The sequence below is a fragment of the Neovison vison genome, chromosome 14 (assembly GCF_020171115.1).
Source record: "Neovison vison isolate M4711 chromosome 14, ASM_NN_V1, whole genome shotgun sequence".
Taxonomy (NCBI): Eukaryota; Metazoa; Chordata; class Mammalia; order Carnivora; family Mustelidae; genus Neogale; species Neogale vison.
Genome location: NC_058104.1, coordinates 1014638 through 1031489, shown reverse-complemented (window position 1 = coordinate 1031489; position 16852 = coordinate 1014638). Strand labels below are relative to the sequence as shown.

The window sequence follows — 16852 nt, the reverse complement described above, 5'->3', positions numbered from 1 at the left end:
GGTGTCCGTCCTCCACGTGTGCTTGAGCCTGGTGCCCGCCCTTCTCCTGCAGTATGTTCCAGATGTCAGTTTTTGGTTGGGTCTGTGCCCTCTTTGCCTCTCTTCTCGATGCTGTGTTTTGATCAGAGAAATGTTAGTATCAATGAAGTATGTTTAGCAACATTTTGTTTTCTCATAGTTACTGTATTCTGTGTTCTGTCGGAGAGTCTTCGCCTACGCCAAGGTAAGTGCAGGTGCATTCTCTTCGGGAACCTTTATTTCCTGGCATCTGTGTTCGTCAGCCAAGCCCCGGCGTGTGACCTCATGCCTCAGCTGGCCACGACCGACTTGCTGTGTGGGCTGCTGCCGCAAGGTGCTCCCCTGAGCCTTTTAGAACTTGGTGGAGCTGCTTCTGCACTTCCATCCAGTCCATCTCGTATGAGAGTTGGTGCGATGGAACCACGCCCAAGCATCCTTGCTTGCAGACTCACCATCCCCTCGGCTCTGTCAGCAAAAATGGGCTTTCCTTTTTCCACAGACTTGACCTGGGACCCTTGGCTGAGTGTCCACTGGCAGGAGAGACGTGGTCCATTTCTCTAGCTTAGGTCAGTGCCACACTTAAGTTTTACGCGAAGCTGTGAAACCAGGAAGTAGGTCTCCCAGTTCTTTTCCAAAATTCTGTTTTCCTGTGTACGCTTGACCGTCGGCATATTAACTTCTCCAGAAAGCCTGCTGGCACTGTGACAGGAACGGCCTGGAATCTGCACACACGTGTGGACACAACACATGGCGGCGACAGTGTCTTCCTGCCTGTGAGGCCAGGTGCACGTCCTGGCGTCGGCCGCCCACGCACCTCAGACAGCCACAGACAGGCTGCCTCGCGGCCCCGGTGGTGCTTGTGGCAGCTGGAGACTGTACTTCCGGGATCTTCTCTTGGAATGATCCCTTCATGGCGCACCAAGTACGGCTGGGCTTCACGCTGACCATGTGTCCTGCGCCTTGCCAAGTTCACGCACTCGTTTCACGAGCTGGTTTGCAGATGCCACCGGGCTTTCTGCTTCTCTGATCACGTGTGTAAACAACAATGTCATTACTTTTCTTCCAAGCTTTATGCGTTGTCTTTCTTTCTCCTGTTTTCCTGCACCATGACTTCTAACAACGCTGACAGTGAGCAAGGACGGACAGTGGCCTGGTCTGTTGCTGTGAGTGCTCCTATCCCCAGCAGCCAGGATGGGCTGGCCGGGCTTTCAGATGTGTCCGGAGGATGGCCCCCCAGCTATCACGGTGAGGCGTCGAACTGTGGTGCGCACCTGTCTTGGGCTTCTGTTACCGGAGTGAGCTGCACTCACTGATTTTCAAACGTTAAACCAGCCTTGCATTCCTGAGATAGACCACGCCTTTCTTTGGTGCTGGATTTGATTTGCTGGTGTTTTGCTAAGGGTTTCCGTGCTTTGCTCCTGGGGGAGGAGGATGCCGGTCTCTTCCTGTTCCGTAATGACCGCCACGAGTCTGGTTTCACAGTCCCAAAACGACCTGGCAAGTGTTCCAGCACAGTCTGGGTAGGAGTACGACCGTTTCCTCCTCCAGCATCTGGTAGATTCTGCTCGAGAAGCCGTCTGGCCCACACTTCTCTCTCTGGAAGGAGTTCTGATTACAGATTCAATGTATTTAACAGGCACGGAGCGGTTTAGGTTTCCTGTTTCCTCCTCGGTTTTGGGAAGTGCATGTGTGACGGGACGTGTCCATTTCATCTAGGCTGTCGGGCTGCAGACAATGGCCTCTCGCAGCAGGGGCCTCAGATGCACCCGCCTGTGGGCTGAGGACAGCACCTTCTCCTGGGGCTGCGGCCACAGCCCGACCGGGGCTCCTGCCTCTGCCGAATACTGACCTGAAAAATGCAGGTGCACAGTCCTCGCTCTTCTCCTCCTCTGGTGGTCGCAGGACAGTCTACACATGCGGAACAGTGGGAGGGCCCCACGGTGGGCGCTGCAGCCAGTGCCAGCACACGGCTGTAAGCACAAGCGGAACAGGCGCTTCGCGGTCACCCCCTGACGGAGCCGCGCGGAGAACACACTGGCATCTCTTCCCAGCAGGCCACCCGGGGCTCCACACGTATGGGACGGGGAGGCTCACGCCCTGTCAGCTTCCGGCAGGTGTCTGGGGGCTCCGGCACCGGCCCCCGCCTCCCACCATCGCACTCTCCATTCACTGAATATGCAGGTGACCTGCTTAGCCACCGCAGAATGCGCAGCTCCTGAACCAAATGGCTTACTTCAGCAGTGACTTGGTCATTAAGAATTCAGGATATTCATTTTTTTGGAGAGGTGGAGGGGCAAAGAGGGACGGAGGGGGGAGAGAGAATCTCCAGCAGACTCCCTGCGGAGCGTGAGCCTGATGTGGGGCTCGAGCTCACGACCGAGACCATGGGCTGAGCTGCAACCAAGAGTCGGACACTAAACTGACGGTGCGCCCCAGGCGCCCCGAGGGTATCATTTCTTGGCTAATGGGAAGCAAGAGTAAAAAGGACGCACAGTCAGGAGAACCGCGACACACTGTGCCGGAAGAACCGCAGAGAGAGCAGAAACACGGAAGCCGCGTGGACCAATGGAGCCCAAGCCCACAGAGGCTGCTGCGCCCCCACAAGGGCGATCTCATGGTGCCCTGACTGCCCTTATCGGCTCGCGGTGAGGTGTGCTGCAGCGCTCCTCCCCTGCCCCGGCCTGATCTGCACACGCTCCTCCTCCTCGCGGGCCAGCGAGCCCCCTGCATGGTTCTCACCGGACGAGTTGCTGAGCGCCCGCCTGTGGCCGCAAACCAAGACCAGGTGCACAGCCAGACGGGTGCTGAGCGGAAGGCGGGCCACGAAGAAGATGGTCTTGGCTGTCCAGACAGAAACCGATTCCTGCCTCCCCTTGCTGCCGTCCCGCTCGCTTGCCAACGCTCCAGCAACGGAGGGCTCAGCCCTCGGCACAGCATGGGGCCAGGACAGCCGTGGCTCTGAAGCCACATGGAAGCCTGCGGCCTGGTCTGACTCGGGGCACAGAGGCACCAGATGCAAAGCACTTGGGCTTCGGACGCTGGCTGCGCACGTGACCGCCTGCCCCCGCTGAAACCGGCCAGTCTCAATGGAGCTACAAACATGGAGGCGTTTCTGTCTTGACAAAAGCAGAGATTTGAGAACAAAGTGAAAACCTTTTTAAAGCATAATTAAGGGCAAACTACTACCTTAAATACGGTGAGTCAGACACCCACGCTCTTTGCCATTTTCTGCAAATGAAAAAGATTCTCCACACTAATATGGTTGAAATCTATGCAGCTAAAAGAGAAAACCGAGCTGAAACAGGCAAGAAAGGTTCTAGAGCTTTTCCAGAGACGCACCTGGGACGTGTCTGCCCCATTCCAGCAGGAGGGCACAGGGGAACACGCGGAGCTGACCTGCGCCATGGCTCCAAGGGAGGGGGCCTGGGGGTGGTCTGCACCACACGGCCGCTCCCGGCTCAGCAGTGTGAAGGAGCCCTGCTCCCTGGAGAAGCCCCAGCAGGCCGGCTCGCAGCCACATGGAGGGAGCTGCCGGAGTGTAGCTCGTCAACAGGAGCGGAGGGTTTGGGGCATCGTGGAACCTCCCTGTTGGTGGCGCCAAGGGCAGGAGACAAAGCAGGGCGTCCCACCCCACACGGCCCATGCCTGCAGTTGTGCCCAGAGTTGGCCAGGAAGCCGGTCCTGTGGTACTGTCTCAAGCTGAAGCTTCCAGCTGGGCTGGTGGTCCTTCAGGGGTGCAGGGCACACGATTCTCTCTGGCACTCAGCAGAGGCACGGCAAGGAGAAACTGCCGCGTTGTCTGTCTCCAGCCCTGCCCGCAAACACCGAGGTCTCTGCTCAACATGGGGGCCCGCCGCCATCTCCCCCGCAGCTTCCCCCCCGCCGTTCACCTCGTTAGGTTTCAAAAAATGATTTGTCCTACCAGGAAGCCTGCAGCTCCCCCACCCCATCAGCACAGGAGACACTCTGAGTGCCCCCCACCAGCAGTCCCGCCCCCCCAAATCCTGGAGAAGTGTAACATCTTCTAACAAAACAGAAACATTTCTCCGAACATTGGCTGTGGCCACATGCTGGCCCTGCCATTCTGGAAGGCCCTGCACAAGGACCTGGACGGTGTGTCTGGCTTCTCTCCCCCAGCACGCCCCCTGCGAGAAGGCGTGGTCCTCTGCGTTCCATTCTGGGGAGTCAGCAAGGTTGGTCCTCATGCTTCCGCTCACGGGCCAAGCTTGGTTTCTAGCTCCTGGTGCCGGGGGAGGCTATAGAGAGCGCATTTCCGGCTCCCCTAGCTCCGTCCCCCTGGGGTGGGAACACAACAGCGAAGAGGAGGCCAACTTTGTAGGTAATGGCCTAGCTGCTCCAGCCCACTCGGGTCGTCCTCCCCAGTCTGTAGGCTGAAGCCCTGGCCCCCTGTGTGGCCATATTTAGACTGAGGAAAGAGCTAAGTGTCAGAGAGGCCGGAGGCTGGGATCCTGGCCTGACAGGATCGGCACACACAGTAGAGACACGGGGGCTTGCCCCTCGGCCAGCAGAAGACGCGGCAGAGTGGCCGTCCATGAGCCAGGAAGCGTCTCCACTGGGCACGGAAGTCCCCAGAACGCTGGTCTTCAGCTGCCAGCCTCCAGAGGCACGAGGAAGTCCGCGCTGTTGAAGCCGCTCAGCCGGTGGTAGTTGGGGCGGCCCCAGCTGGGATGCTTGCCATCTGTCTGTCCAGCTCTTCCTGTAGCAGCCGGTGAGGCTGAGTGGGGTTTCAGGTGCTGGCAGCGACCATCTACGGGTCTTGGTAAACTACCTGATAAAACCGTCCCCTTTTTCTGCCGAGTCATCCTTGTTACTGGGTTTTATGCGTTCTTCACTGACCCACCACACGCTCTCCTGGTCTGTCACTGGCATCCGCCAGGAGCAGAGGGTTTTCATCCCAACACAGTCCCACTTACCCGTTTTTGTCTTTTATGCTAACGTCCTCCGTGTTCTAAGAAACCTGGGCCCGTTGCAAACTGCAGACACACCCTGTTACCCTCAGGACGTGTGACTTCAGGGTACCGCTCACAGCGCCTCTCCGATGTGTGCCTGTGCGCGGCTCGCTGGCCCTCTGCAGAGAACCACACGCCCCGGCACCTGGGTGAAGATGCCGGTCTTTCTCGGTCTGGGGGACTCCTCCTTTGTCAAAAAGTATGTGCCGGTGATTTCCGTGTGGGACTATTTTCAGACACATGGACTGTCCCCAGGTCAGCCGTCTGTCCTCATGCCCTCACTGCCCATGGTCCGTCTTGCTGACCATGACCTCTGGGAAGTCCTGAAACCAGGGACAAATCTCCGACAACTTATTCAAGATTTTCTGGCTATTCTTGGCCTGTGGCATTTCCATCCAAATCTGAGTCAGTTCACCAACTTTTTTTTTTTAATTAAAGAAAAAAAAATTTTTTTAAAGATTTTATTTATTTGACAAAGATCACAAGTAGAGAGAGATGGGGCACAGAGAGAGAAGGGAAAACAGGCTCCCTGCTGAGCAGAGAGCCTAATGTGGGGCTCGATCCCAGGACCCTGAGATCATGACCTGAGCTGACGGCAGAGGCTTAACCCACTGAGCCACCCAGGTGCCCCTATTCACCAACTTCTAAAACGAAGATCCTTCTAGGGTTACATCTGGGCTGCAGGAAATCTATGGATGGGTTTGGGGACAGCTGTGGGGGGCTGTGACAATTCTGGGAACTTTTTTTTTTTTTTTAAAGTTTGTATATATTTGAGGGGGAGAGAGAGAGAGAAAGCCGAGAGGGGAGGTCAGAGGGGAAGTAGACTCCCCGCGGAGCAGGGACCCCCCCCACTGTAGAATTCGATCCCAGGACTCCAGGATCATCACCTGAACCGAAGGCAGACGCTTCACCGATGAAGCCCACTGGGCGCCCAGTTCTGGGACTCTGACTCGCACATGCGTGTCTGTCTGTTGAAGCCTGTCATTTCTCTCAGCAAGGTCTAGTGGCTTTTGGGGTACGGAGCATCAGACTTGTTAAAATTTCCCGATTTTGGATATTATTAATGATGTAGTTAAAATTTTGCTTAAAAGAACACTCAGGGGGTGCCTGGATGGCTCAGCGGGTTAAAGCCTCTGCCTTCTGCTCAGGTCATGATCTCAGGGTCCTGGGTTCGAGTCCCGCATCGGGCTCTCTGCTCAGCAGGGAGCCTGCTTCCTCCTCTCTCTCTCTGTCTGCCTCTCTGCCTACTTGTGAACTGTCTGTCAAATAAATAAATAAATAAATATCTTTAAAAAAGAACACTCAGTATGTTTATTTAATATATTCATCACAAGGGATAAACCACAGACTCAATTTAGGAAACAGGAACAAAACAGAAGTGACACCACAGATCACAGAGTCGTAGACAGAAGCAAAGGAAGGGACAGATGACCACAGGAGAGAGTAAAAAGCACCAGGAGAGGCTCCCAGGTTAGGTGCCAGCTGGGGTCCTGCGTTCGGTGCCATCTTTGCAGAGACTTCTTGAAGGCTCTGGCTTGTCCCAGAGCTCGGCAGCATGTGTCTTCAAAAGGCCTTCAATGTTGCCTTCTCCTTGCAGGCTCTGGACGGACAGCGGGTTGGTCCTGACGTCACCGACAGCAGACCCCTCGTCTGTCAGGGTGTCCAGGCAGATGTGACCCCGAGTGTTGGCGCTGGGGTGTCGGCAGGGTGCGCGGCAGGGGGACCGCTGGGGAGCTCCAGGGAGAACTGACGCCTCAGATCTTCATTTACTTTGCAGGCTGCACGGTGGTCCCCGTTTGAAAAGGTCTGATTCGGGGAAGGCAGAAATCGCCTTGTCGCCAGACACCATGGGGGCCACTGCTCTTCTGTAGCCTCTTGTGCCCAGGGCCCTGGGCAGCATTCCCACTGGGCCCGGATCCTCTGCGGCAGCAGTGGCACTGGCAGCAGCCGGGTCACAGCTCCGGAAGGCCGCCTGGGTGGTATGGGCCGAGAGACAGGACCTCAGGTGAGCACGACTGCAGCTGCCTAACATTTCATTTCCTGAGAGCGTCTGCCCGTGTTGGGAGAGAGCACTGACTTCTGCGCAGGGTCTGTGGCTCCTGCCCTGGTGACTGCGTGGTTCCCCCCGAGGAGCTTGTGACCCTCCACATGCATGGTCTCCTTTCCCGCGAGGACAGGTGCTTCTTCCCATGTTCGGAGCTTTTGTTACGTTCTCTCGCTTTTCTGCAGAAGCCACACTCTCCAGCCTGATGCCAAGCAGATGTGATGATGGTATGTGCTCTGTGTCTCGTGGCAGGAGAGTGCAGGCCCCCGGGCAGGAACGGGGCCGACATTGTGTCGTGTCAGCCTGAAGAAACCTCCTGTTCCTCATGAGCCGGAGGATGTTTCATGACCTCTGGGGTTAACAAATGTCCTCCCTCTGTTGGCTGAGACGACCTCCCCGCATCCGGTCACTGGCTGAACCACAGTGGTGCGTTCCCACCCGCCCTGTCCTGCGTCCCGGGAAAGGCCGCTCGGTGCCCACGCCTCACGCCACTCCGGCGCTGCAGGCTCCGTTTGCTAACGGGTCAAAACGTTGTTGGTGCTCCTGAAGATTAGCGCTCCGGAACGTTCTTTTCTCGAAACGCCCTTGCCCTCCGCGTCTCACACACCTGAGCTGGGAAGGCTTTCCTGTCCGCTCTCTGGACGCACGGCGCCGAGTTTACACGCTTCCTGCCGTAAATGTTTAGAGAATGCGTTGGCGAGGGCTTCTGGGCCCGGAGTTACACAGTTGGAAAGGTGCGCTGTTCCTGACACTTCGCAGAGTTTTTGTTTCTTCTGTGTTGGTAATTCACATCTGAGAGAGCAGAGCATCTTCTTGGACTGTCCCCTCCATACACAAGTATGTAAGCTGTTTACCTTTTACTTCGAGAACACCCCAGCGCCCGGGAAAGCTGTGTACACGGCACGGAGGCCCTGCGCACCTGTCATGTTCAGTTCATGCCAGAACCTCCCCACGCTGCCCGATGTTACCAGTTCCCTCCAGAAGTCCTCCCCTGTGCCAGGGCCATCCAGGATGCAGGCCGAGTGGCTGTGCTCCCCGGGCAGAGCCATGCCCTGCACTCCATGACCTCAGCCCTGCACAGCGCTGGGGAGTGACTCTGAAGACTGTCCTCCGGTCAGGGTTTGCACGGCCTTGGGTTCTCCCGGTCAGATCAGAGCTGGGCACTGTCGCAGGTCTCCAACAGCAATAGGCTGTGTTCTCCTTGGGGCTCCTTCTGTGCCCAGCGCCCTCCTTCCTGTCCCTTGCCCCCGAAGTCCAGCAGGACGTGAGGTGGAGCAGAGCCAATGGGCGCCGGCTGTTTCCCCCAGCCCCACTGTCTGCTGTCCGGTGTGATGCGGGCCGCACAACGCCCTGGGTCATCTCCAGCTGTGCAGGGAGAGCCAGGCAGCCCACTGCCACCACTCCTCCACAGCCCCACGCGGCATGAACACGTGGGAGACCTGAGAAGGGGAGGCTGTGCCGCCCCACCGCGGGAGGCCAGAGCTCTCGGTACAGCGGAAGCGCCGCGGACGACACTGTCACCGCAGCCTCCGTGTCCGAGGCTCCAGATCGGCACAGGCCAGGGCCCGGGGCTTCCAGCTGCAGGCAGCCCCGTCCTTGGCAGCCTCCACGACCCTGTCACTTCGTAAGCAGCAGGTGCTGTGCAGGCTGCCGCTCTCCCATCCCGTGCATTCTCTGCTTCCGTTCCCGCAAAGGAGGACAAGCACCCAGTGCGCCGACAGAAGCACAAACGGTTCCTCTTCCCAGAAACTCCTGCGCAGCTGGGGTTAGCTGTCAGTCACGATGCCACGGAAGGTGCTTGGGGGTGCCGGCAGGCCCCGTGGGGGCCGCTCTGCTCCTGGCATCACAAGCCCTGTGCCCAGCACCCTGACAGCTCCACCGCCCCGTGCCTCGACCCTGGCTGTGCTCCCATGGGGCCCTTGGCTTCCCGCCCCCCACCTGATGAAACTGCTGCCCCAGGCAGGTCCCCTGCGGCAACGGAAACTCTGTGCACGCTATCATCTTTAGCTACTGAAGCGAGCACCATGCTATCATCTTTAAAGGCAGCTGAGTAGAAAATCAAGATGAGGTGGGAGATGTGCACGGAGCCTCAGCCCACTACTAACTGTGTCCTATGAGACGCAGCCGGGAACTTCGCAGTGGCGGAAAAGGAACGGTGAAGAGGAGGCCGGCCGTCCTGGTAGTGACGCGGACGTGGAGTCTGGAGAACGCACCCTTCGTGGCCACACACGGCTGCTCCCAACACCTGCAGCCGTGTACGCCTGCCCGGGGCTGGGCACCTCCTGGCCACACAATAGCCGGACGCATGCTCCTGTGGCTTCCCGCACAGGCACCCACGTCCCAGGCGGGGCGCCCGGCTTCTGTACTCTGGCAGCTCTGGAGAGCCCCGGGTGCGGCATCAGCAGACCACAGGCGGCCGCCACACCAGCACGAAGCTGCTTTGGCATCCTGGAAACACGTAAGCGCAGGCTCCTGGCGGTCCCATAAGCAGTCGGGGCCCTCTGTGCCCACAGACACCCGTGCTGCTCAGGAACCACCCATCGCCAGCAAGAGCGGGCCCTGCTCAGCATTTGAGGGCGATGCGGCAGTAAGACAGACTCCTGCTGGCCACGCAGACCTGGGGAGCGAGGGCATCCGATGACTGGCAGCCCCAGATGGGTATACGGCCGCTGGGCGGAGCAGAGGGGAGGCGGACACACTCCCACGTACAGAGCATCTGTCGAGGGCAGCCACAGAATCCCCCGGGAGTCCACCACACCACGCTCACTAAGTGCACAGTGGGGGAGAAGGCAGCTCCTTGGAGAACTGGCTGGACATGCCTGAGTCAGAGACGGGACACACGGACCCTGCCCCGGACTGAGAGTGAGAGGCCGCCTACTGGGGATGCAGGGCACACAGCCAGTGTCAGTTGCAGGGGACGGGGGGGGACTGTGGGCCATCTGGACTGCAGGGGACACAGGCGGGGGGTGCTGCTGTTTCGGGCACGGCAGAAGCAGGCTGTCTGTGGGTTCGTGCTGGCCCCTGGTCCCGGCCCCTGGGGAGACTTCAAGCAAACAGGTACTTCCCGGACCTGAATGACAAGGCGTCCGGTACAAAAGAAGTTAGTGTTGTAGGATAAAAACCCAGATCTCGTTACCAAAGGAGAGAAGTGCTAGAGCAAGTGAACACAATTTGCCAGGCTCCGTGCCTCGTCAGTTGGGGATCAGAAGGAAACATGTCACTCCTGATTCTACGGTTCAGAGAGCGCTTCTGGAAATGGGAAAGGTGACGGGAGGCAGATGCGTGCACCTACAAGGGCCCTGAGGAAGTTGGTGGCAGGGATGTCCGGGCCCGGGGCCTGGTGAGAAGGCGTGAGCTGAGACTCCGCGGCAGGCAGCCATGGCCATGCGCCAAGCAGCCACAGCGGGTGGACAGTGCTGCCCACTTGCCTGGCCTGTGGGAGACACTCCCTGGAGAGTGACGCGTCTGCAGATGGCACTCAGCAGGCGCAGACAGGAGGAAGCTGGCGTGGTTGCTCTGGGGTGACACGGGGACTGTGAGCCTTGCTATTAGGAGCTCATCAGACATGTATGTAGTCAGGACCAGGGGCCCCAACATGAAGCCAAGAAGCCGGGACAGCTGAGACGAAAGCGCACTAGCATCCCGTTCGATCGCATGCACGAGACACGGAAGCCTGCTATCTGCAGCCTCTGCGGGGGGACTTTCGCAGGACGTCCCAAAAGAAAATAGTGACCCATAAAACACTGGCCACTATCACTTAGCCTCCAAATGTCCGGTCCTAAGAGCACCACCACGTGAACAATAACAGGCAGACGAATACGTGATCAGAGCCCCAACTGTCACACCGTAGCGGCCAACCCACGGGCCCAGTCTCAGGAGGCTTACGATAGCTCCTCGAGAGTGTTTGTAAAACCCCCATGTTGGAAGCTCACAGGGCACCCCTCCCAAGCCCAGCCCCTGCCCTCTCCAGAAGCTTTACACTCTAGCTCGAGAACGTGACTTTGCTACCCACCACTCTGGGTCTGGTCGACCTCTTCATTCCCTGAGGCGACAGGACCAAGAACCACGGCACCGAGGGACACAAATCCTCTAGCACGTCTCGCTTTGTCCCTGTCTTTACTGGCTTAAACCAATCCCAGGAACCAGCAGGAGGGCTGGTGGGGAGAGGGGCAGCTGCCAGGGGACTCTTCTGTGAGTCTCCTTGTGCAGCGGGTTCAGGGTCGGGACGCGTTCACAGAGAGTGCTCACACAAAGGGCCGGGGGCATCTCAAGGACTCACGGTAGGCCAGAGAGCACGGAGAGCAGCCAGAGAACATGGAGAGCCCCTCCAGACACGGCCTGGAGGGCAGGGGCCCAGCAGGCACGGCCCAGTCAAGAGGGCAGTGAGGGACGGCTCTTTTGCGACGCATTCGAAACATAGTAAATAAGAGTTCGACTTACTGCTCCAAGCATGATTCTGAAAATCAGCCACCGAAAGCCCCACAGCACAATCTGGGATGGGGGGGTCCCCGTAGGCAGTCGAGACAGACTCCAGAGAGGGCACAGGAAGATCCCCAGGAATCCTGTTTCCAGAAGCTGGGACTCCCATCCTGCAACGAGGACAGAAAGAACACAAAGGGCCACGTTAGCACCAGCCGTTCTCCAGAGCAGCAAGTCACCAAACTCAGTTGAACTTACATGGTCCCCAAACCACACAGGTGGTGTGACGATGTGTAGGGCCAGACGACCTGATGGGAGGGTCTGCCTGGTCTGCGCTAGGGCAGGGGGAAGCCAGAGGGAGACACGGGTCCAGCGTCAGAGGCCCCAGCTCCACCTCGGGATGCAAGGGTGCGAGCTGGAAGCTCCGAGAAATGCAGCAAGCAGTGCACACGGCGGTGGCAGCGGCTCCACGTTCTCACAAGCATGCCCAGAGCTGGGACCTGAAGCAGATCTCAGGCTGCCATCCCTTGGCCTTTCTGCGTGCTGCCCATGCCCCTTAGGAGCTCACTTTGCTCAAAAACCTTGTGCAGCATGAAAGCTACTTTACACAACGTCCGTGCGCTACGGTCCCATTCACAGAACGCTCAAGAATGAGCGGAACCGATACAGGAGAAACGGACATCTAGCCTCCAGGGTGACACCGGCGGGGGTGAGGGGCAGGGGGTGCCTGGGCCAGGACTCATCAGAGACAGCTGAATGTGTACTTCACTGTAAATTTCTTCCTGAAACAAAACAAAACAGCCAATAGACAAACTTAACTGAGTTCTGAACCTGAGTTTTATGGCTGGACGGACAGCTCTTGGGGTCTGCAACTCGGGTTGACATGCACAGAAGGTTAAAGCATGGGACAGGTTGACGTTTGCAGAGCGGACGCCCAGTGTGGCCCTGGTGGTGGGTTTGCGGGTCTCACCGCACCCCCTCTTTGAAACTCTGCAGTTTGACACTTTTCATAACAAAGTGGGGGGACCCGCTTACTCTAATGTCTTCGGGAATTTCTGAAGTCCCAGTTCCAAACCCGCTCCTCTGCGGGAGAGGACAGTTTGCTGTGAGGCAGTGCCTGGCACCTGTGCTGGGGACTCTGGGGCCGCCAGCATGCACCCTGCCTCCATCCAGAGGGGCTTCCAGAAGCAGGCAGAAGCCTGGGCAGTGCGGAGGCGGGGGGGCTTCAGGAGCTGGGACGTGAGGTGGGGGCTGTGTCCAGGAAGGGGCACTCATGCCCCGTTCTGTGGAGACCCAGTGAGTGGTGTCCACTAGCCGTGACTAAGTGCTGGGAGACCTGACTCCTGTCCAAGCTCCAAGAGGAAAAAGGCAGAAAGCCTCAGCACTTAGTCTGTTTTGGGGATTCCGGACACAGAGCACCTGGGGTCAAGGTTCCCTTCTCGTTCACGTCGCTGAAAGAGCTTGCTTTACAACTTGCTTCAAACTCCCTTTCTTGTCTCAAGCATAAGAAATAGACTTTGTTCTTTGTGACAGTTTCTCCAGCCTTGTGTTGAGAGAGGGCTGTTGTCAACCTCGGGCTCGCTTCACGCGGACTGTTTCCCAAGCCATGTCCCTCCTGCCCCGGGGATGCCACGGAAGGCGGAAGTGACCGGGTGCTGCGGCTGCTTCCCAGGGGGCGCTTCTGCTCGTGGAGAGACCTCTGAGGCCTGCCACCTGCTCCGGGCCCTCCGCCCACGTGCCGAGAGTGTGAGGGAGCCGGGAGGCCCCGCAGCACGGAGCAGCGGCTTGGGGCAGTGGCCCAGCAAGCAGGCAGGTATGGGGCCTTCTGGGCAGAACCTGGCAAGCCACAGAGACGGGCACGTCCGCTAGAACCCCATGGTCACAGGCACATTTGCTCGGCCCCCAGTACAAGGCTGGTGCTGCCCACACTCACGGGAAAGCCCTGGCAGACTCGGAGCCGCTGGCGCGGGTGCAGAGTGTTCCCCAGAGCACAGGCCCGCCTTCTCTAATTGCCACCACACTTCACACAGATGTGCCGAGCGGAATTTTAACACGCTGTTTGAATGACACCAGTCAAAGTGATGTGCAAATGGCGGAGCCCAGAGACCCACTCAAGTGCCGGCAAGCGGGTGACGGGGCGGGTGAGGGATACACAGCCACCTCGGGGACTCACGTGGACTGGCAGGGGTCAGCCACCCTCCTGCCTCCTGTGAACCTGCTGGAACCTTCCTTACCCTGCTGGCGAGTTCGGGGACAGTGGAGACACCTAAGCCCCTCGCCAACCCCTCCCAGCCGGCTGGAGCCACTAGGTCACTGGCTGCTGGCCCCTGGGCCACGAGCACTCGCCGACACCGCTGGGATGGAAAATGTCGCTGGCAGAGCCCCCCCTGCTCCTGCAGATCCTGTCAAGGCCGAGCAGACTGGGTTGCGGCACAAGGAGCAGCACCGTTCTTGCCCAGTGCGGTGGGCCGGCGTCCCCAGAACCAGATGCCGGGATGGCTGGCTTCCTGCAGCCCCGTGGCCAGGTGCAGAGGACGGCCCAGCCCACGCTTGCTGGGGCCCCACAACACAGGGCTCCCCACCGCAAGTGCTGAGCGCCACCACCCGCAGACCCCACGGCGGCCTCACCGCAGCGCCAAGTCCCCCGGGGAGGGCGCCTGCGCCTCCTCCACCTGTACTCAGACCCTTTTCCGGACGGGAGACTGCAGACTGGCTCCTGCACTGCTGTGCCAATGCCTGCTTATGGGGCTCAGTCGGCTGGGCGGTGTCTGACTCAACTTGGGCTCACGTTACGAGCTCAGGGTCGTGGGATGGAGCCGGCACAGAGTCCGTTTGGGATTCTGTTTCTTCTGCTGCACCCCCCACAACTCTCTCTTTCTCTCTCTCACAAATAAATAAAATCTTTAAGAAAAACATTTCGCTTCCATGGTGACCCTAGAAGGCTCCAACCCCTCGGGTGTCTCTCAGGGGTGCTGCCGATGTGTGGTCCCACACGGCTTTGGGGGGATGGCTAGTTGACATCCTCTAGGAAGCCACAAAGCCTGAGGTCCAGGCAGCTGCCTGTTTCTGGAATGGCCACTTCCAGAAACCTACTGGCTTATTTGCAATAGTGTAGACAAGCGGTGAACAGGCCACATTTGGGAAGCTTCCACGTGAACTGGGGGTGGGGGGGGAGTCCTCCAGTTCAGAGAAATGGGGTCGGCACTCTTGACCCTGACACTTGGACAGTGACTGCCAGAGCAGCTGTCAGCCGGCGGGCAGCTCCCAAGCTATGTTAGCTCTTCGGCCATGTCCCCAGATAGGCGGTGGGACCAGGGCTGGACCACACTCAAGAGAGGCTGCAGGGTCAACCCCCCAGGGCTGCTGCTGGGACCATGAACCCGATGTAGCTCTGCCCAGAGCTTGGGGCCAACCACCACTGTTCACGTCCTCCAGGTCAGAGGGCAGCCACAGCCCAGAGCCCTGCAGTCAGTGGGTGGCTTGTGGGGCCTGGGCTGGTGGGCGCTGCTCTCTTGGCTGGTGCCACCGAGCTAGCATTTCACACTATGGGGCACACGCTCTTGTCTGCCAGGCCACTGCGGGGAGCCTGAGGAAAGACCCCACGGCACGTGCTGAACGTGGACCCTCACACATGCAGCACAGGGGTTCAGTCTGTGGCCCCGCGTCCCACGCCTCTGGCTAATCTTAGGGACCTGCTCTTGAAATAAAACCAGCATACCAGTGGCACCGAGCTTCTGCCCTACTTGGGGACAGGTGGAGAGTGAAGGTGCTCTTCTGTTAAACACCCAGAGAACCCAGCGCCCACAGGCCCGACCTGTGCCTGCTGACCGGGGAGCAGCCGAGGGCACGGCGCCTTGAGGCCAACGGCATGGGGGTGGGGGTCCCTGGCTGCCTCTCCGGGCCTTGCCTGCTCGCGGTGGGAAGCAGACGTGCTCTGGCTGGCGAGGGGCTCGCGGGGCCAGGGCGGCTCGGAGGCCTGCACCAGGCCTCTGAGGAGGTTGTCCGGAGTCGAGGTCCCATGAGGCACAAGCGCAGCTGCTTCTGAGCCTGGAGAAAGACCTGGTCGAGGTGCAAGCTGCAGACGGCCGCTCGGCAGAGACGGTACCAAGCGAGGGCTCGTCACCTTCCTGAAATTTATTACAGCTGCTTAGAATACTGAAGCGTGGCACCTACGGATCCTTCAAGAGTGACAGCCGCCATCCACAGGAGGGGCAGGAAACCCATTAGCCTCGGGTTAGAAACTGGGAAGAGGCAGAGAGACGCCTCCCCTCTGACGGGCTGTCACTCCTGCACGGCGCCCACCCCCCCCCCCCGCGGCCGCCTGGGGCTCCCAGCGGCACCCAGAGAGCACGCGCAGCTCTTCCACGCCGCGTTCTCCACCTTTGAGGTCCTCCGCCAGGGTGGGGAGTGATGAAGCAGCCCACCAGTCAGCTGTGCACAGTCCAGCTGTGGCACCAAAGGGCTGTGGGCCACGGCGACGCAAGGGGCCCTTTCCATGGTGTGGGGGTGACAGAGTGCCCCACACGGTTCTGGGGTTACCCTGTCTCTCACGGGTACCAATGCCTTCACCCATGCAAATATCCCCCTGCCGTGGCAACCAGCCACAGCCAGCATGTGTCACGTGTCTGCAGGAAAGGACACCGTTTGAGGGGCCTGGCCTTGGTGACCCCTTTAGGCCATCAGAATGGCTTGTAGAGCTGACCGACCTTGCCCTAAGGGGACAGACTGGGGACAGTCCTTTGTCCTCGGGCTGGGTGGTACTGATGCCAGTCTCACCTCAGAGATGGGCCCACACTCTTGCCTCCCCCAGCCCTGGCCTGGTTGGAGGTGGGTCTCCCCAAGAATCCCCTAGAACCAGCATGAACCGAGTAGGGGAATGCGGCCTGAGAGGCTCTGCTCTGGCTGTTAGTCCAGGAGACAAAGCCTGGTTTCTGAAAGGAGAGGCAAGCCGGGGACTCCACATTTCGGAGGCAGGATTTAAGTCCAGTAGTGAACAAATCGTGAACAGGAGTGAATTTTCTAGCAAGTGGATACTTTTGGAAGAGTCGGTTAAAGGCTTCATGCTTCAAATAAAATCATTTTAAACTGCATGCTCCCAATTATGAATCATTTAGAAAATTGTTAATCTGTGTTGTGAGGATGTCCTTGGGCACTGCAGGGAATAGGATGTGACCTCTGTAACCTGCACACCCACACAGCGACCCTCCGTCCACTGCACTTTGTCACGGTGCTGGTTAATACTCAGTTACCATGGCAACCAGACTTCCTAGCCCCAGGTGTCCCCTGCTGCTCAGATCTGTGCAGGTGTCACCAGCTAGCCCGAAAACAAAACTCAGTAATGACCTTAGCTAGCTTTACTGGTTTTGGATAAATATGAAAATGCTTCCTGTCCACGGAAATT

At 58.7% G+C, this 16852-nt stretch overlaps 1 protein-coding gene across 1 annotated transcript in view; it reads right to left on the bottom strand.

Annotated features, from left to right (window-relative positions):
* LMF1 (lipase maturation factor 1) overlaps nt 1–16852 on the bottom strand; it is an 84486-nt gene that overhangs the window by 24807 nt on the left and 42827 nt on the right. Inside the window, exon 4 of the mRNA XM_044233599.1 lies at nt 11473–11621. Coding sequence (XP_044089534.1) covers nt 11473–11621 — 149 coding nt within the window. The remainder of the gene's footprint in view (nt 1–11472; nt 11622–16852) is intronic.